The sequence below is a fragment of the Perna viridis genome, chromosome 6 (genome assembly GCF_037379345.1).
Source record: "Perna viridis isolate PV_CMFRI_1.1 ecotype Kerala chromosome 6, ASM3737934v1, whole genome shotgun sequence".
In the NCBI taxonomy this organism is placed as follows: domain Eukaryota; kingdom Metazoa; phylum Mollusca; class Bivalvia; order Mytilida; family Mytilidae; genus Perna; species Perna viridis.
In genome coordinates this window covers 47,883,085-47,903,818 of record NC_142450.1, presented here as the reverse complement: position 1 = coordinate 47,903,818, position 20,734 = coordinate 47,883,085, and the positions used below count along the sequence as shown (strand labels likewise).

General features: G+C 31.5%; 2 protein-coding genes across 3 annotated transcripts; one reads left to right on the top strand and one right to left on the bottom strand.

Annotated features, from left to right (window-relative positions):
• Positions 1–696: 696 nt before the first annotated feature.
• Positions 697–10,953, bottom strand: LOC148615346 (stabilizer of axonemal microtubules 4-like). 2 transcript variants are annotated; one of them, XM_088590252.1, is made up of 12 exons: positions 10,825–10,953; positions 8,728–8,957; positions 8,119–8,272; positions 7,118–7,240; positions 5,952–6,012; positions 5,502–5,614; positions 5,158–5,229; positions 4,849–4,950; positions 4,480–4,583; positions 4,056–4,226; positions 3,507–3,674; positions 697–2,913 (listed from the first exon to the last, which is right to left on the bottom strand). In XM_088590252.1, the coding sequence occupies exons 2-12, from the start codon at positions 8,955–8,957 to the stop codon at positions 2,835–2,837; spliced, it is 1,377 nt and encodes a 458-aa protein (XP_088446378.1). In that variant the 5' UTR covers positions 10,825–10,953; the 3' UTR covers positions 697–2,834. The 2 variants fall into 2 exon arrangements, with proteins under 2 accessions (XP_088446378.1, XP_088446379.1); XM_088590253.1 differs by lacking the exon at positions 7,118–7,240.
• Positions 10,954–10,959: 6 nt separating this feature from the next.
• On the top strand, positions 10,960–20,037 carry LOC148615345 (ribosome production factor 2 homolog). The gene is made up of 10 exons (XM_088590251.1): positions 10,960–11,093; positions 12,274–12,406; positions 13,030–13,067; positions 13,805–13,844; positions 14,109–14,190; positions 15,399–15,475; positions 16,155–16,254; positions 17,056–17,158; positions 17,619–17,763; positions 18,754–20,037. Exons 1-10 carry the CDS (start codon positions 11,074–11,076, stop codon positions 18,931–18,933), a joined length of 918 nt encoding a protein of 305 aa, XP_088446377.1. The 5' UTR covers positions 10,960–11,073; the 3' UTR covers positions 18,934–20,037.
• Positions 20,038–20,734: the final 697 nt, after the last annotated feature.

Sequence of the window (20,734 nt, the reverse complement as noted above, 5' to 3'; positions counted from 1 at the left end):
ATAAATACCAACTGATGATAGAAAGACATTTGGATGTTAGTCTCCAGAGAGGTAATTCATAACAAACACCAATCGATGATAGGAAGACATTTGGATGTTAGTCTCCAGAGAGGTAATTCATAACAAACACCAATCAATGACAGAAAGACATTTGGATGTTAGTCTCCAGAGAGGTAATTCATAACAAACAACAATTGATGACAGAAAGACATCTGGATGTTAGTCTGCAGAGAGGTAATTGGTATTAAACATCAATTGATGACAGAGACATTTGGATGTTAGTCTCCAGAGAGGTAATTCATAACAAAAAACAATTGATGACAGAAATATATTTGGATGTTAGTCTCCAGAGATGAAATTCATAACAAACACCAATCAATGACAGAAAGACATTTGGATGTTCGTCTTCAGAGAGGTAATTCATAACAAACATCAACTGATGACAGAAAGACATTTGGATGTTAGTCTCCATTTGGATGTAAGTTGGTATTAAACATCAGTTGATGACAGAAAACATTTGGGTGTTAGTCTCCAGAGAGGTAAATCATAACAAACAACAATTGATGACAGAAAGATATTTGGATGTTAGTCTCCAGAGAGGTAATTTGTACTTTGGCCCAATATCTCCATCTTACTAATTAGGACTGTTTCGTGTATATAGAACACAATTGCAAGGTCTCCAGTTAAATAAACTAGTAATTTTCACATTTTTATCAACTTAATTTTACACAAGAATAAGAAGTTAATCTTGTGAAATGAATACATTAATGCTATAGAATATAACATATCAAATTAAATTGTACTTCATATTCATTGGTTTTTTTTTTTAAATTAATCCTCAACTGCAGCTTCTGGAACAATTCCAAGCTGATCTTAAAATAGTTTTATATCATTCAAATACATTACAAATGTCTCCAACTGATAATCTGGTAAGTAGTCTGCCCAAACAATAAATGCGTGGGTAAATAACAGTACAATAATAGAAGACAACCACAGATTTGTTAATTTATTAGCCATATTCTTTGTTGAGATTCCTAAAAATGAAACAGATCTTAATGAAAAGGACTTGGTCCAGGTGATGGTGGTAGGTAGACTTTTGACATATATCTATTCTTAATAAATCATCATCATGTTAGAGATTCCAAAATAGAAGCTTTTTAAAAAAAATCATAAATTATTGTTTAAGTTGCTAAGGATGGTTTCTATTCAGTAGCATTCTTCCAATACTACAGCTATAAATCATAAATAACAAGAATCATATACAACTATACAAAAATCATTTGAAAAACTAATAAAAATAAATTGGTTATCACAATAAGTTAAATACTGATCAAAATTGGGCTGTTGTAGAAATATTTCAGTCTATGTAAAAAATCAACAGAAAAAAAAACAGAACGAAAATAACAAATATATATTTATCAGACTATGCTCGTGAATAATAATGCAGCATTTCTATAGAAGATAATTGTATGCTCGTGAATAATCATGCAGCATTTCTATAGGAGGTAATTGTGCACCAATAGTAAACCAAAGTACAATGATTAACAAAACATATTCTATCATTGTGTTTGTCAACTAAAACATATTGATACTAAGATATTGTCATTCTTATAGCTTTGTCAGTGTCAGGCAGCGTTACATGTTTCAAAACCCTAGAAACTTTGTTCAGCAGGAAGTTATAAAATGATTCTACATTTACAAAACAAGCCACATACGTAATGACCTAACTATATTCTGTTAAAGTGTACATGCTATTTCAATACATGTGCCAGTGTACATAAAAATTAAAGCAGATTATGTGATTTTTGTGCCTGAAGCATTTTGTATTATAAAACATGCATTTGAGCATCTTAAGATGGACTAGGTTTAGGTGTAGAAATATAGAATTACGGAAAAAGTACTCATCACTGGTTTAACAATTCTGGATGTTCCACATGAAGTTTATTATCATGTTACAAAAATAAGTATGTATAACTATGGACTTCTCTTGATACGAAAAGAAAACTCTAGAGAAGGCACAAACTAAGTACATGTATAATGGCCATTAGTCTCATACAATAATTCTTCATCTCTCTAGAAATGTATAATGGCCATTAGTCTCATACAATAATTCTTCATCTCTCTAGAAATGTATAATGGCCATTAGTCTCATACAACAATTCTTCATCTCTCTAGAAATGTATAATGGCCATTAGTCTCATACAAAAATCCTTCATCTCTTTAGAAATGTATCTTATTGTATAAATATGATTCCTTAACACAAATCAGAAAAGAATGAATGAAGAATGGACTGACTCCTAAAAATTGCACACATAGAATACATTAAAAAAACTCTAACTTTGTAAACAGCAATCAAAATATAAATGTCCATGATCAAACAAAATCACAAATATAAAAATAGATATACAACAAGATGTAAATCAAATAAATCATTTCTGAAGATTTTAAAATTTGCTCATGGTGTTTTAAAAAATGTTTAAAGACATAATCTACATTTCAAACGAATAAACAAATTTATTTCACATTGTGAATTATTGAAATTTATTACATTGGAAAAATTCAATATAACACTGCTATCTTTATAATAAATAATAAAGAAGTAAGGATTTGTAACTCTATCCCTGTGCTTAAAAGAAGGGGAGATAACTCACAACTGTCCAGAAATGTACTGTAAATTACAGTGTAAGCTGTTGTTATCTAAAATATAAAGTTCTGTTATCACAAAATAGTGTCTTCCTTGAATTTCCAATCTGGTACTAAAGTCTTCAATATAACATTATTTTCTTCTTTTACTCATCACAACTGGTTTATTATAATAAAATTACATACAGTGTCTAAAATACTGGCACACTTTGGTGGAGTTTAGAATCATGTGTATGATCATCATAAAATACATCTCTTGCCTTTATACTCCTGAAAATTAATAGAAATCACATTCAATTAACGTAAAAAATAAAAGGATAATTAATTGGAAAGAGTGAATCACCAAAATTTTATCACGAGTGCTGAAGAACGCCTAGATTTAACGAATGTGCTTAACTTGTTCCGTGCACTAGTTAAATCCTCAAGTGTTCTTGGCACGAGTGATAATATTTTGATTAATCTATTTATTATATAGATTTTCTTCATAATTTATCAATATTTTCAATATGAGTTTTAAATTCTGTGATATTGGCACTGATATCATAGTTGTTACGTTTTAGCAGGAGAAAGCGTGAGAGTGAAATTACAGAATTTATTTCACAGTGTGAATTATTGAAAATTATTACACTGGAAAAATTTGATATAACACTGATATATATATAATAAATTTGAATAATAATTCTACTGATTCTAACATGCAAATGAAATATAATTAATTACAAACTAAGGGAAATGAAAGCAAAAGCTTTATGAAAGTAACATAAAACAAAAACTTAACTACAATGATAAATTTCCTCTTATTCATCGAGAAGCATTCATATGCCAGTATAGTAGTTACTTCAATGATATGACAAGGGTGTTACCTGGAAACATATGGTTCTAATCTTCTCAGTGTATCTGTAGGCTGGATATCTAAACCATGGGAATGTACAGATGTACTCTTAGTAAAACCATCCAGCTTCTGTTGTTGTACTCCACCACGCGTGTGGCCTTCACGGTCCTTTCCAAAAGGGGTTGGGTCTGGTCCAAACCTTTATATGTAAAAAAATCTTTTAAGACTCTACTACAGCAGCATAAAAAGTAATGAAAGTGAAAAAAAAAAAACAAACTTGTGACATAATGAAACTAAAAATCAAAAGACAAATATCTATATTTGTAAATAAAGGAATAAAAAAAAAACAATTTCAGTCAAATATATCAGCATTTTACCTAATTTAACTTCTACTGAATGGAAACTTTGTTAATAAAGCTTTTATAAAGACATGAATCTAATTGGTTTCATTTACACATTTTAGGAAATTTGACACAACTGATTGGTCAACACTTTAGTATACATCAAGCGTGGAAAACCTAACATCATTTACATGGCTGACAGGTTATATGTAAAATAAAAAAACATGAATCCTACTAACCTGGTCATATAATGTGTAGTGAAACGTTTGTAGTCATCTGGATAGGCCACAAATCTATCGTTATTTTCACTGTATCCTGACAATTCCTGGTTACCGACACCAGTTCTCTCTAGTCGATCCGCCTCATTCTTACTTGGTCTCTGCTGACCTAAGAATACATCTTTTGTGATGCTACAAAAATTGTTGGAATAAATTATCTAAGATTCAATAACTCATTTTGTAAGAATCCTAAAAAGTAAACAAATGTACTCCGACTGAAAATACAAATTTTAAAATAAAAGACTTAAATAAAACTATTTGTCATAGGCTGTCTTTATGTCATGGAGAAAAATCTCGAACAAAATTCTGCATAACTTTAAGTCCCCTTGAGGAGGCTTCATTTATAATAACATGGACAAAAACTTATCATTAATTAATACTGTACCTAGAATGATTATCAGGGTGAATCATGTTAAGATAGTCAGTGGGATCAGTTTTTTTGGTTCTCTGTAATCGAAGGTTTGGAATGTCATCTGCTCTGTCATAAGCCTACAATAAATATTAGAATCCAATTCTGGATATCCATCATACTAACATGTGATGTAAAGTGATGCAGAAATTTTCTGAGTCATAAAAACACATTTATAGTAGGGAAACATTTCCAAGAAATAAAAAGTGGGTTTTCTTTTGAAAAAAAAAAGAGATTAATTATTCATTTCAGCTGATAATAAAATCCTCACAATACAGATAAGGAATACGATTCCACCAAGAGATGGAATTGACCAATTACTTTTAACATAATAACTGTTCTTACATCTCTTGGATTTCTGTGGACATACAGAGGTTTAGCCTTTTCCCTGGTAAATCCTGTTCCTCTTTCTGACCCATGTGCAAGATTAGGTAAAGGTTCATCTCCCTAAAGAAAAGTACAACAAAAAATAAATTAAAAATACTTTTTTTCACAAGTTGATGTATATGATATATGTAAATTTTCAACTAGTACATGTACAACTTTACATCTCAATAAAGAGCTCTAACAGTAACAAGTACATATGTGGGATATTTAACCCTTTAGTTTTGATTAACTTATAATTATTATATATTTGTAAAAAAATAAACTTACATGAGGATATTCTGATCTGAGGAAATCTGTCTTCATAATGCTAGGACCAGTAGGCCTTGTGGTATGCCATCTCTGCAATTAAGTGAACAAGTTTTAGAGCAATGTGAATAGTTGTTATGCTTTTTTTACTAAGGTATATACCTCTTACATAAATATTTTATATATATACATTATTCATCTAATCATTTTCAAGATAATTTTAATTTGGTAATCATGTTTTCTAAATAGAAATGAAGGCAAAAGTGAAAAAAGAATTTAAAGTTATCTCCCCTTTTCATAAAATTCCCATTAGGAAGAAATAGAAAATGTATGAATAGAATGGTAAGTAGGTTATATATACTTACAGGCCTATCATTCTTGTGAGCATCTCCAGGGATAAAAGTGATGGGCTCTACATTATAGGCATGTGTAAATCCTGTACCTTCGGGACCTCCAACAGTCTTCATGGATACATCCACTTCAAAAGTCAAAAGAAACATGTTATTACTTGGTAATTAAAGTTGATTGTTTTACAAAAAAAATGTCTTAAAACTAACAAAATACTGTGCTTTTGATCTTAAATTATTTGATATAAAGTGCTTATTAGATTAAAGTGTGCAAATTTGTTCAATTTAGGATGTGTCTACATGTTCTCTTTCAAGGTACTTTGACAGTTGCACAGTCTTTGTATCCTAAAAGTATGTGCTTAGTTTGGATCCAGAACCGATGATGGTTATCTCCCCTTATTTTACACAAGACTATCAATATGTCAAAAAAAGTAAGACCGTTTAGTGTAATACAGTGCTTTTACTTACTTCTATCAGGCTGTGCTCCTTTGAATCTTTGTGTTGTCTCAGACACCATGTACTGAGGGCCCTGGGTAACATAAGTAATAAACAATACAGTCATTGTGTCAATTACAGCATATTAACATATGCATTTATGTTTATATGTTTAAAGGAAAGGTCTGAAAACATTTGTAGGGATTAAGCTGAAGCATATATTTTCTATATTAAATATGTAATATAATAATGGCTATAGTTACCCATACATTAATATGTAATCTATTTACAAAGCAAGAAATGATTACTACATAGAAAAGTATCTAATATGCAAGTAGAAAAACTGTGACTAATAACTAAAGAAAAAGTGAAAAAGAAATAAATGAAAAACTATGGTAGCCTATGAGGTAGTGTTTGTATGAAGATTCTTTATGTACATTCAGAACACTCTGTACAACCTTTGGCTGTACCTCAAGGCTTATTTTGTTATTTTAGTGCAGCATTGAAAGGCTGTACATGCATTACATTGTTTAAAATACTAAACATGTAAACACACTTAGAAAACATTGTAAATGTTACTATATCACCTGGTAGACTAATTCTTAGAAAATACAAAACTAGAGACACTGTAAGTAAGCTCACAAAGAGAATACCCCTGCTTAAAATGGAGTTGTTCAACCCCTTAATTTGGATTATCTCTCTTGAAGTTCGCTGACAGTAATTATACTCCTTCATGCACATCCACATACCATGCCTATCCTTCCTATGAAATTTCATCAAAATCCTTTGAGCGGTTAAGGAGGAGGTGAACAGATGAAGAGACAAACAGGGTGATTCCTTTATACATCCAAACTTTATAGTTTGTTTGCGGGGGTATAATGACGTCTTTGAATCATAAACAGGCTTTTGCAGTTATTTCATTTATTTTAACTTTTTCCATACAACAAACTGACTTCTTAGTTTAGACAGACTCACAAGCTTCATCATCATTTTGTTGGCCTAGACTATTGGACCAGTGGCTTAATTCAAATGCTGCTTAAAATATAAAAGAATAATCACAAAGATATGTACTTTTCTGACTTAATGAAATATGCCTTTTGGAAGGAACAAACAAAAATCACAGCAATCAAACAAAAATGTGCCACCAGTAGCCTTTCAACAGTGAGACAGGGAGTGTAAATCACCATGGATACACTTACATAGCCCTCGTTTTCTAACTCTACAGGATCTTTAGGTTGTATCTTATGTAATAAAGGCTTAGCCTTAGGTAGTATATTGGCAGGAGCAGAGGATGCCCTTGTGTCTATAAATACTCCCTTTACCTAAAATCAGAAACCTAATAAACATGCATACATGCAAAGGTAAATGGAACTATATTAACTACTATAATGCACTGATGATCACAACTTCATATTTTTTGAATTTGTTAATTTTTACTATTTTTTTAACAAAACATTCTCTAATTAAGATATGTCAGTTGTTTTTTTTTAAATTTTTTTGTCAATATAAATAAATTTAATGCAAGTAAAAAACACTTCGATTAATTTTAAGTACATCAAAAAGTAAGTCACACAAAATAGGAAAGCCTGATCATCAATGGATTTGTCTGATTACTAGGGATAATTAATGTTGCTTTATTCAAATTAGCAACTAATCTTTGGTGCTCATAAAAAATAAATGAATAAATAAGATCATCAAAGCTCTGTGTATCATTAGTCAGGCCAGGGCCCAGCTTCGTAAAAATCTCAATTTGACATTTTCATTGAATCATTGAGTTTCAAGCTAGCTGATGATTAAAATTTGAGTTAAAAAAATCTTTAAGGAAATTCTCAAATTGAGATTTTGTATTAAACTTTGCCCTGTATTCATAAAATTTCATTAAAACATATTTAAAATGGAAACAAAAAGAATGTGGAATAAGTGCTTGTATATCCTAATAACTAGAAAGAAAGGTGCTCTCTATATATATTTATAGAAATATAAGATATAAAAAGCATGCAAAATTAAAATATAGTTATACCCAAAACTCAATTTCTTTTTTCTTTTATAAAATATTTGCCAAAGATGATTTTAAGATCAAATTTACTCTCAATAAGTAGTGCTTGGTAAAAAAAACTTTGCATGTAAATGTGCTTAAACTCCCTGAAGTTTCATCTATGGTCCAATTAATTATGCTGACCATGAACCATGCTTTACTTACATCAACCTCTTTAGGAATAGTAACAGGTTTCTGTCGTACAAATCCTGAGCCTACTTGATGTACATTACTAGGAAGGGGTTCCTTTCCACTATTCTCCTTGTATGGTTGGTAGGCCAGTTCCGTTACTGTGTGGTAATTTCTTGAACAAATATTCCTGCAGAAGTGTAATAAGTTAATTAGTTTTCCTGTCAATTCCTTGTGTCCTATGAGCATAATCTTTACATTTTGAACTAAGTTTCCTTGAAATAAAAGACAATTTCATATTTTTTTAAATGGTAATTGAACAACCCTATTGTATTCTTTTTAAATATAAAGTACTAAGATTTCATTCTGTAAGGTTTCATACAAAGCCTTCCAATCTCATAGGGACATTTATAAGTAAACAATGGCCCCACTCCAAATTCCTGGAAATTTCTGGATATGTCTATTCATATTTAGTAAACCAACATGAAAAAGGTATGGCTGAATTTGAACAAGATTAATTATAGTGCATTTTAAACCACATTTTGAACTGTTTCGGATTGCTCTGAAATGGCTATCTGGCCAAAATACAAGAGTGATATTGAAGAATACTTAAATGAATTTATTTTTCCTTCAGTGAAAACTTACGCTAATGTTGGATTGTCCACTTGATCAATTCTTTGATTGTAATACACAGCTGGCCTGAAGTTTGAAAGGTAACCCGTTCCAGTATGACGTCCAGGGCGTGGCTTAAATTTTTCATGATAACGACCATATGTTGTAGAGTTTTGTGTAATGTAAAACTTCATCATATTTATATCTGGTCCTTGGCTGGCCTTGACATGCCTGTTGCCACTGCCTTGTGGTAAAGGCCCCATCTGAAAATAAATTATATCTTCATATACATTCATTTACATAAGAGTTGTTCACGTTCAACTAAACTACAAATATATCAAAACATTAAATTTGCATGATTGTAATACACTCCTTATTAATACATACAATATTAATGATGAAAATCATCTTTAGATCATACACATTTGTAATGTTTTTACAGAGAACTTATTGTGAAGATTTACAATGTGACCAGGACTGTGGAAGGGTATCAAGTTTTCCTTACATAAATAATGTTTTTTTTTTATTCAGATATGAAGGCATGCTTTATTTTTAACTTCATGATCTGAAGATAAAGAACCATTCATTTCCAAATTAGTAAACTAGGCACAACACACAATGACATATGTTTGTGGTGGGTTTGTGTGTGACTCCTAGTCTACCAGAAAATTGTAGTCCTGATAAATTCTGGCGATTTAAATACTATTTATATTGCAAGTTAAATATACACAAGCAAGACAGATGTTTATCATACAGCTGCCAATACAGTCAGTGCTTAAAGTAGTACTCCAGATAATGGAGGGTAAAATACATGTATAATAGAAACCTCAACTATGCTCAGTACAGATCATTTTTGGGATAACTGGTCTATAAATTGCCATATGGCACTCAGCATCAAGACCTAATTGCTAATTAAAGACAACTAGCTCTATACTGGTCAGAGTGCAGATCTTTTTAATTTTTGTGACAGAAGGCTAAGGTAAAGAAGCAATTCAAACCTGCATGCTTAGCAAACTTTTATTTCTCAATGAAAATCATTGTATGATAGCTCATTTAATGAGATCTCAACAGACTATAGGCAGTTTATGAGACATTTGTTTTCAAAATTTGGGAAAGAACTTTTCTAACAAGAGACCATGAAAAATTTGGGAATGAGAATAACTTTCTGAGGAGAATTACCCACTGCTAATGAGTAACTCTAACTAGCCTCTTTTGACAGAGCTAAAGGAGAATTCAACTAACATCACTAAATCACTAACTGGGTGTGTTATCAAGTGATAACAAATCAAATCGGGACCTGGTCAAGTCGGCAACTTTACAATATTGTTGTACTTGAGTTTAATTTATCTTATAAAATAATTTAATTTGAATATAATATTGTTTGTAATATGTGTTTTATCTGTAATTTATTGTTTTGTATGTGGTGATAATTTAATAAATTTTGAATCTAAACTGGGATTAAAAATGACTGTTTTATCAGTCCCATATCTAGATTATCTATATTTACTTTATTATTTCAAAACAATTGTACCCTATACTGATGTGGGCGGGATGTTGAAATACTGAAAATCCAGTAAACTGTATTAATTGAAAGGAGAAACGGAACATATTCATAACTCGTCATTATATATGACTTGTTATTTCAGTCATTCTCAGGTCTTTCACATTTCCCTCAAACTATCTAAAGGTTGTTCTTCCAAGGCCAATCTTTTAACAATAAACATGCTGATTAATGACAAAAAACAAGGTGCCGATTTAATCAGACTGGGTGCCAGATTTCACCAGGTGCCACTTTAACGAAGGGCCAATAAAACTAAAATTCATGTTTCAAATAAACACGTGAGAAAATTGATTGATGACAAATGATGTGACTAGGAAGACCGGGGCCTGATACTAATTTCAATTGTGGTTATGCCCGATCGAAAAACTTATTTTGTCCAAATCATCATAACGTTCGCCGAAGCTTTTTTTTTAATCTGACGTTTTTGCCTCACTCGAAGGAAGGCGACCAAGCAATCATACTACAGCCAAGACGGCATAAATGACCATAAATTTGATTTATCCAACTTATCTACCAGACATAAACAGGTAGGAGGGCTAATGGTGTAATCATTATCTACTAAAACTTACGCTTGTTTTATCGTCTGTGTAATAATTTGCCTTGTAAACAAAATAAAGAAGGTAATTAAACTAAATTATCTAGCAAAGCTTCCTCGTTGCCTAGGACAACTTATGTCTGATGACATATTTTGATGACGTAGTGCACAAGGAACGATAATTCCGGGGATTTGTTCTGTCGGCCCCGAAATTGTTTTATGTTTAGAATAACACGTGGAAAGTAATTTGTAAACAAAACTTTTTGGCTTACCGAAGTCAAAGATGGTAATGCAACGAGTAGTGTAAGTCTTTGTTGTTCAGACGAACGGAATTCCTATAAATTATAACTAAACTGAAACAAATTCTCCTACTTTCTCATTGCCCATTTAGCTCAGACCTGAAAATGAACTGTCACTTCATCATGAGTTCATGATTTAGCTGTTTATACTGTTTTTGTATGTCTGCTGTGTTTTCTAATTTTTGTTGTTGTTCTTTGCCACAATATGGTATACAGATATAGAAATTCCACTTATTTTTTTCAATCCCTTGAACTTTAATCCAGGTCTAATCAGTCTGTGACACAGGGTTTCAAATTATTATAGATATTCCAAGGTGTGAAACTAAACCTTTGAAATACCATGTATCTGAGTCCTTGACCTTCGACCCTTCAAATTGAGACTGTGTTGAGGACTTTTGGTTTTCTTGAATCCCTGATTCACACTCAATCTTGTTCACCCTAGGTCATTATACCTTTTGAGATTCTGTATCTGACTCAACATTTGTATTTTCTGATTCCTCAGTCTTGTTTATCAAAGGTCCTACTGTTGATGAACATAAAGAAAAAAGGCTATCTTGCCATGAGGAAGGGAGACAATTCATTCCAAATCTTATCCAAGTAAAAGCAAAATACATTATGATTTTATTCTTTGCCTATGACGTGCACATGTATATCTATTGGGGACTGAGTTATTTGTATTGAACTTCATACACATGTACTTGTAGTAAGGGTCAAACCATCACTTTCAAATTACATCATTTCTGAGAATAATTTTGAGCATTCATATTTCAGAATCCTACTTATATTGGATGTCACTGACACTTTGTTCTCTATTGATTTTATTCTAATAGCACTACAATTTAAAAGTTATTGAAAAATTTAATTTTAAAGCTTACATTGGCTACTACAGTACAATCTGACAGATATATCATTAATGTTACCCCATTATAGCAAAATTGATACATGTATATCTCCTTTATTTTTAATTTTCAAAAAAAAAAGAATTGATTTGTGTATTTTCTTTCTATGAGACAACCCTTTAAAGTTTATGCCTTTATGGGAAGCCGAATAGAAGTTAAAGTTTTCTCTGATATTATGTGAATAAAACTAACTCACCAGAGCTGCTTGTCCTGATTATTGTTGTATCGACCCTAATACACATTCTATATTTACAAGACATGTTGTTATTTGTTATTTTTATACAGAAAGCCAAAAACTCAGAAAGGGAAGAGATTTTTAGACCACAGAGATGCCAAAATTACAGAAAATACAAAATCAGCAATGTTCATTAAAGGAGGAAATACAAGTGCTACAGTTTCACAGATTCTAAAGGAGCTGGTTAGTATTGTACATGTAATATTATACACTTGTAATAACATGCAATGAAGAGTGTTTAAATTTGAGAATGATAAATTTAGTTTTATGGAACATTTTTACATTGAATGGAATAAGTGGCCTTTTTCAGCCTGTACATGTATTGTATTAGCACAGGTTGGTATTAAGATGTAAGAAGACAACACAGTGTAATTATCTGTGGGTTTTTTAGTATGCCTTTTCATTCAATTTTTTCCAATTTTTCAATCCAGAGTTGAGGAACTAACGGTAGATCATGCGTAAAATTTCTAGTAGATAAATTTTCCTAGTTTTTTTTCTCAAAGATTACCCTAAATGAACATACTTTAGAGTTGTAATGTTTGAAAGGAGGCTTTTTAGAAATAGTGTTTTTAATTTTACCATTTTAATTTTTATGTTAATAATATATATGAATTAGTTTATAGAAAATATATATGCCTGTATGACTTTTCAAGATGAAAGAAAAAATTGCTTAGTGAAATAGGTAGGATCTTCAAAAAGGGAGACAGCAATTGTAGCTACTTAAAGATCATGTGAAAGATTTGATTAGCCTTCGCTTATGAGTGTATAGCAGGAGATAGAAATAATTAATGCATATTTTTTTTCAGTACATGTTAAAGAAACCCAATGGTGTAATGTACAAAAGGTATGTTGTATTTAGAGCATCTTCAAATATGAAATCTGCTAGATCATAAGCCTGACTGTTTTTGTACAAGAAATTAGTATACTGCTTTACCTTCTCTGTCAAGACTTTTTCTAAGATCTCAAAGATTTGTAGTCATATTGTTACGATGTCCTTGTTGTCATTTTCATTGGGGTTGTTAATTTTCTCATTTCCGTGCAATAACTTAAAAGTTGTAGTGAACCAGATGTCATGATATTTTAATGTATTGTTACTTGCTGCTATAAAAAGCATGCTATCAAAAATGTGTTCAAGTTACTCTTTATTGAAAATATAAACAAAGTTCAGAATACCATTTAAAGTCACTTCGCTGGATTAATATTCTGGGAAAAAGATGCTCAACTTAAACTATGCTGACAACTAAGGTTTTGACTGACTATTAACATGGCTGGATATGGGAGGCTAGATCTTTGTTTTTCATTCTTAGTTGTGGCAGCTGAATGCATTAGAGGGGTGGCCAATTACAAGGGGTCAGTTTGCACTGCAGGTGATTGCATAAGACAGGGGGCTGTTTCAGATACGGATTACTGTACTAAAGTTTAGGTAGGAGTATCACTAGACAGATAGTTTCAAAGATTGCTTTGTTTTGCACATACTGAGTGATGGGTACTTCTTCAGGATAGATGATTTTATATTTTTTCTCAAATTGTTATACTGCTGATAAAAATTGTCATTTGACATTTGCATTAACTTTTTTGCAGGAAAAATATCTTAAGACCTTTTGAAGATGAAACTCCCATTGTAAGTATGATTTAATTTATAATAAATATGAGAGAATATTAGGTATTGATAATTGGTTGAAATGGACTTTTTGTAATATATATATTTTTTCTACCAGTTTTTATCCATTATTTAATTGCTATGATGTGATCAGTTTATTTGCTCTCCCTTGGAAGGTTACTTAAGACAGGTTTGCTGATTGATATTGTACCAAAATACTTACATGATTATGTATGTAAATGGTATCCAGTGATAAAATAATATAACTGAATTTATTTCCTGTAGGAATTTTTTTCTAAGAAGTCTGATGCATCATTGTTTATGTTTGGCTGCCATTCAAAGAAAAGACCAGATAACTTAATACTAGGTAAGTCTAAGTGTACAATCAAATGGTGCAATACTTGTGAAATCCCATGTAATGATTGGTTTGAGACAAATCTGTAATAGAAATATAGAATCTGATATGAAGCTATTTTATTACAAACTATACTCAGAAAGGTTTAAATTAATTAAGTATTAGGTGTTCACCCTGTAGACATTGTTGAAGAGTATCTAACCAGTGCAGAAGTGTTTTCATGGATTCTCCATAGTTTCTACATATTTTGCAACAAATTACACTATACTGATTTGTGAATCTCTTTATTTTAACTATATTAAAAATCAGGAAATTTGAGATTTTACAATCATAGGATATGGACCAAAATATGAAAAGTTCCATAAAAAAAGTCTGTAAGTGTTTTACTGTTTTTTTAGATACTGGTTCATTATGCATGTATTATAGTTTACATTTTGCTAATGACTCAGATTCAAGATTTGTGCTTCAGTCAAGTATTAGAAATGATGTACTTACAGGATTAATGTGACTTGTATTGTTACTGGTCAGTTTGTGAGAAATGAGAAATGTCAATGACATGTAAAACAAAATACTGTGGGTATTGATACTGCTTCATTACAGGGATAGATACTGCAATGAACTAACTTTAAGAATTGCCAATGGTTTTTGAAACATGCAGCCTTATGCAGGTCCGGGTGTCAAAAGAATAGGCCTGCAGCAGTGCTAAGCTTGTCGTAAAAGGCAACTAAATAGTGCTCAGAAACCTAGCTGGGGGCTAGGCACTCTGCCCACAGCAACTGGGATTGGGTACCCCTGGCGTGTTACATGCTGGGGTTGTCAGGCTATAATATGGAAAACCTGACTGCAAACCATAATGGTGCACTGTGTTGGGAAAGATGCCACATTCCTCGCACTTTAAAGAACCCTGTTTTGGTATTCGATAGGTGTAGGAACCTTTGCGCTCCGCCACTGGAGGCTAAATTGCCCAACCCTACCAATCCCTCCCTTTTTTCTTGTGGCAATCAAAATTTGTCAACCCTATTGTCCTTGTGTCCCATCCCTTTTTTTCATTTCATCATCATTTCATGTTCATTTTATTATCCTTTTCATGTTCATCGCCTGAATATAGCTGAAATATTGGTGCTCGGGCATTAAACCCCAACAATCAATCAATCAATCATGAAACATGCATATAAGCTGGGACAAAAAATGAAGTGATTCTTATTTGACTTTTTTTTTAGGTAGATTTTTTGATTTTCATGTGTTAGATATGGTAGAACTTGGTGTAGAAAAGTTCATATCTATGGCAGAGAGTGAGGTTTGTTCTTTAGATTTAGATTAATGTTATAAAGTATTCAAAGGATTATTTTCGTCAAATTAGTATAATATATTTAGCTTTTCCATAGATGTAATATGCTAAAATACTGAGCTTAAAGTTATGTTTTCATTTGAAAAAAGACAACAAAATTTATTCACGTCTTATAATCTATTCGCATGAAAAATTGCCACCAAGGATTTCCACTCTTTGTGAAAGAGGTGAGGTGAATAAAAGCAATTGAGTCACAAAGAGATTATGAATGATTCCAAGTGCATGTATTAAGTTATTTCTCAAACACCACATAATGATATTTATTTAGGAAAATCCAAAAAAAAACCTGAATATTTATTCCTTCTATGTATTACAATATCATGCATCCTGCTGTAAGCTGAAATTCTTACCTGAGCTCACAAAGAAAGACCAATGCATTGTTTAGTTGGGTCATGTTACCCTCTTAAATAAAATCTGTCCTGAAATGGAGATAAATAAAGCAGAACTAGAGGTCTCAATCAGGAAAATTTCTGAACAGTTAGCACAACAAATTTTTAACTTGTAGACCTGACTTTTCTGAATACAATAAGTTCATATTATGAAACTGTACAGACAGAAAAAGTAAGAAAAATACTAAATCTGTGAAATCTTTACACTATCAAATACACTTGCACAATCTGCATTGCAGGGCCCAAAGTGTTCTCATGGAACAAAACCTTGTTTGATATTCTCTGGAGAGGCTTTTGACCAAGATGGAGAGTTAAAAAGATTAAAAAACTTAATGATTGGTAAGTCTGTGTCTTAGTAGTCAATTTAATTATACATATCAAACAAAATTTGTTTATTAAAGGTGAATATGGATATATTCACTTCTACCATTATGAAATATGTTTTATTTCAATGTAATGTAGCAATTCTATAGCAAAACCCAATTAATCCAGCGTTATAATTTTTTTAAAACTTTCTTTTTATCTCTGTATTTTCTTTAAGTTTATAACTGTAGATAACATAATGTGTGATACATTGTTCATATAGAAGTAAATGAACCAGTCCTTCCCTGGTAAACACAAGGCTTATAATGTCTTCATCTATAAAATTATACTTCTATGAAAAGGGGAGATAACTTTTTTCAGTAATTTTTTTTTTAATAAGATCAGCACATGGTTACATGTTATATGCAGACATAGTAATTTACAATAATATTATTATGGTATACAAACAAATATATTCTAGCTGATATGATTTGCACTAGTTCATAATACCAAAAAGAAACTTGCTTACAGTTGAAGTATTGCAATATACAACAACCATCATGGGAGTACTCACTAACAATATACATACATGTGTGCACTTTAAATTAATTTTCAGTATAACCAAGAGTACTGACCTACATGTATAATTGAAAGAAAATAAGGTTTGAATTGAAAGAACAAAAAATGACAAAACTAAAAATTGAAAAAGTTGGGGAAGATTGTCTTACATATACATCTGCATTACGGAGTTCTATGTTCTTTTGATCCGTATTATGTTTTTCAAGTGTCAGGCAGAAGAATAAATATAGAATTTTTTAGCTACAAAGTTTATTACAGATTTTTTCCGAGGTCCAGTAGTAAAGAATGTACGACTTGCTGGAGTAGAACATGTCATAAGTGTGACTGCCATAAATGGGAAAATACTTTTCAGAAATTACAAGTATGTATTGTAACTTAACAATACTAAATTTTGCAAATATTGGTCACTGACAGGTAGAAATAAATAGAAAATGATCTTAATAAGTTTTGACTACTGTTATACCAGGTTAAGTTTTTGTAGTAAATGTTTAAGTCCAGATGGTCACTGACAGAGAAATAAATAGAAAGTGAAAAAGTTAACTTTTTCATTTGTTCTTCACAAGTAGCATTTTTTCAGTTGAAATACTTTGTAGCATTGTTGTAATCATAAGAACTTACTAAAAAAAAGTTTTTTAAAAATGTATAAAAGATGATAAAAGTAGAAATCTTATTTAATTCTTAGATAGTTTTCCTTGCTTGATATTAATAATGGAAATTACACAGGATTAAAAAAATAGTTCTTATGTGACTACAATGATGCAATATTTGTTACCTGCTTAATAAATGTGGATGCTCAGCCATAAATGTCTATTTTCTTTCAGAATACAGTTAAAGAAATCAGGAAGTAGAACTCCTAGGATAGAGTTATCTGACATGGGGCCATCATTAGACCTGGTCTTGAGGAGAACAAAGCTAGCATCTGATGATCTATATAAACAGGCTCTCAAAGTACCCAAGGAGGCTAAGGTAAGCACAATATTGACAGGGACTTTCAGGAGTACCCGAGGAGGCTATGATAAGCACAATCTTGAAGGAACATTCAGGAGTACCCGAGGCGGCTAAGGTAAGCACAATATTGACAGGGACATTCAGGAGTAAACGAGGAGGCTACGGTAAGCACAAAATTGACCAGGAATTCAGGAGTACCCAAGGCATAATATTGACAAGGATATTCAGGTGTACCCAAGGCACAATATTGACAGGGATATTCAGGTGTACCCAAGGCACAATATTGACGGGGATATTTAGGTGTACCCAAGGCACAATATTGACATATTCAGGTGTACCCAAGGAACCTAAGGTAAACACAGGGTAGTTGAGAGAAAATCAAGAAGCACTACAGTATTAAACAACACAATAAGAGGAAAGGTCAACTCATTTATTTTAAAGTCAAAACTCTCCTTTTTTATACCCTGCCACATGATGTGTTGAAGTATTATGTGATACCCTCCAAAAAGTTGTGTGTCTGTCCATCTGCCCTTCTGTTTATCTGTCTGTCCATCCCCTGACGGTTTATAGATAATAAATTTAAAAGACATTAAAGATCTATGTCAAACTTTGTTTTGTTATAGGGTATTATAAAATACAAATTTTAGTTTGATGGGATTATTTACACAAAAGGTACCACCATTTTCAGTTGTTCCCATCCCCTATTTTTTTATGATTTTGAGTTATCTTTCTTTGAATGGTAAAGAATTGTGAAAGTTGCACTAAATATAACACATGGTGGATATTATTTAAAATCCCATTAGATGTCCTATTCTTAACTGTTTCTTTTTTCCTGGATTCAGGGTTTCTTTGTAAATCTCAACACTTCTGTTGGTGCATTAACCATATAAAACAAAGCATGACTAGACAAGTTTTAGTTTTATTGCTACTCTGAAGGCTAGGTAGTCACTGGTGTATTGTTGATTATTCTCCTTATTCCTAATTCACAATTATCCATGTTATTTTCAGCCAAGAAAAAAGAAGAACATCTCACAAGATCCATTTGGTACAAAACTTGGTAGAATACATATGACAAAACAGGACTTAGGGAAATTACAGACAAGAAAAATGAAAGGACTGAAAAAGAGACAAGCACCGGATTCTGGAGAAACACCAAGCAGTCCAAAGAAAATTAAAGAGTCTGAATAAATACCTTGTTTGGTCATTAATGTTGTGCCTGGCCATTCTTAAAATGTTATTGGTTTAATACCTGATATTACTCAAGACAATTTCTTCACTTCCAAGAAATTCACTTTATTAACTTTTTAGCTCACTTGGACTGAAGGTCTATGAAAGCTATTGTCATCACTATGCATCAGTTGTCATTGTCAATTGTCATTTGTGTTTTCTTTAAAAAAACTTCTCTTCAGTGGATTCTAAATTTAATCACCTGCCTGGCTACTTCAAAAATTGTGTTGATTATGAAGTGTAAAACATGATCACTATTGCTATTTTTAGACCACAGGGATCAAGTCACCAATTTCTACATAACAACTGCTAGAAAATAAATGTGGCCTTTCTTCTTCATTTGAAGAGCTATACAGAAGTCTCCATTTGATTGAACTTGTATGAAGAGGCTTATTGGAGTTATTGCCCATGGGAGGTCAAAAGTGATATATATTTTTTGGGTTTTTGTTTTTACCCTGCCAAACAAAGTGGTGAGATATTATGCGATAATCTCTGGAAAGTTTGGTATCTGTCCTTAGACAGTTTCCAAATATTAACTTGAAAATATATCAACAAATGTTAATGAAACTCTGCACAGTTGTTCAGTACCATGAAAAACATGTTAAGTCCAATCCAAAATGTAGTGTTATGCCATTTTGAACACTTTCCATCCCCTTTTTTTCACCATTATGTGATGGGGTATCACCTAGTGTTCCATTTATGTCCTATTTTTTATTAACAATTTGAAAACTGTATTAGATAGAAAGAAACTTTCAATTGTTGAAATGATCCCAAAGTCAATGCCTACAAAAGTAGGTTCATTTTGTGTGATATTTCCTTATTGATGTTATTACCCTTGAAAGACCAAAATTTATTAATTGTTTGGTTTAGAGCTTCAGTCACTGTTTGTATCACCAGATCTTGCGTTATCCATTTGAAAAAAAGTTCATTCTCTACCATATGTTTGTTTTCCTTTGCTATCATTGACTTTGATGTGCTGTATTTTATCTTTTCCAAATGATTATTGACATTTTATCAAACATGGTCATTAGCTTTGTTATTACTCTCAATAAATTTTAATTTGAAGGTTTGTTTTTTTTATATAAAGTCCATTTGTTTCCTTAGTTTCAAAACCCACCTTCTGAGTATTAGGCAATTAAAGATGTTACTATAGGTGAATGTATGAAAACATTTTCAGAATTTAATAATGATAAACCTTGTGTTCAAAAACATCCAGACTATTATTCATCTAAAGACACTGATTCTAATAATGTTAATGATTTATCATTATTTGAGCAGTGAAATGGAGGTCCAGAATAATAACCTGAACCCTTTGTTGAACCTTTTCTCCATTTACTGGAAGTATATTGACTGTGTATACCTAAAACTATCAGCTATAAGTTCCTCTAATTCTTGTGTATTGTATAAGGAATTATATGGTGTTTTTGAAAGTATACAAAGTTGTGTAATATTTGCATAACAACTATTTTGATCCCCACAGTGGTATAAATTCACATAATTAAAAGCTTGTTCCTGATAATAACAGCCAACAAGTCTTATGAATTATACCTTAAACAAAATTAAAGTCTGTTCTGTGAACATTTAGAGGCATGGTGAACTTCAGAATAAATCCCTGTCAAACAGATTACATTTGTAATTGAATTTTAAACACAACTAGACCTCTTCTTTTTTAAATATATGCAGTGATTAAATTTCAATACATTTTTAAAAGAAGAACCCTTTAAAGGTGTCAATCTCCAAACACCACTTAAAAATTCAATTA

Excerpts from the sequence above, each read along its gene's own strand:
- LOC148615346 (XM_088590252.1), bottom strand. The coding sequence starts at position 8,957 with ATGGGGCCTTTACCACAAGGCAGTGGCAACAGGCATGTCAAGGCCAGC. Across the intron at positions 4,227-4,479 it reads CACCCTGATAATCATTCTAG|CATCACAAAAGATGTATTCT; the intron begins GTACAGTATTAA and ends CAATTTTTGTAG. Across the intron at positions 2,914-3,506 it reads TTAGAACCATATGTTTCCAG|GAGTATAAAGGCAAGAGATG; the intron begins GTAACACCCTTG and ends ATTAATTTTCAG.
- LOC148615345 (XM_088590251.1), top strand. The coding sequence starts at position 11,074 with ATGGTAATGCAACGAGTAGT. Across the intron at positions 13,845-14,108 it reads TTGAAGATGAAACTCCCATT|GAATTTTTTTCTAAGAAGTC; the intron begins GTAAGTATGATT and ends TATTTCCTGTAG. Across the intron at positions 14,191-15,398 it reads ACCAGATAACTTAATACTAG|GTAGATTTTTTGATTTTCAT; the intron begins GTAAGTCTAAGT and ends CTTTTTTTTTAG.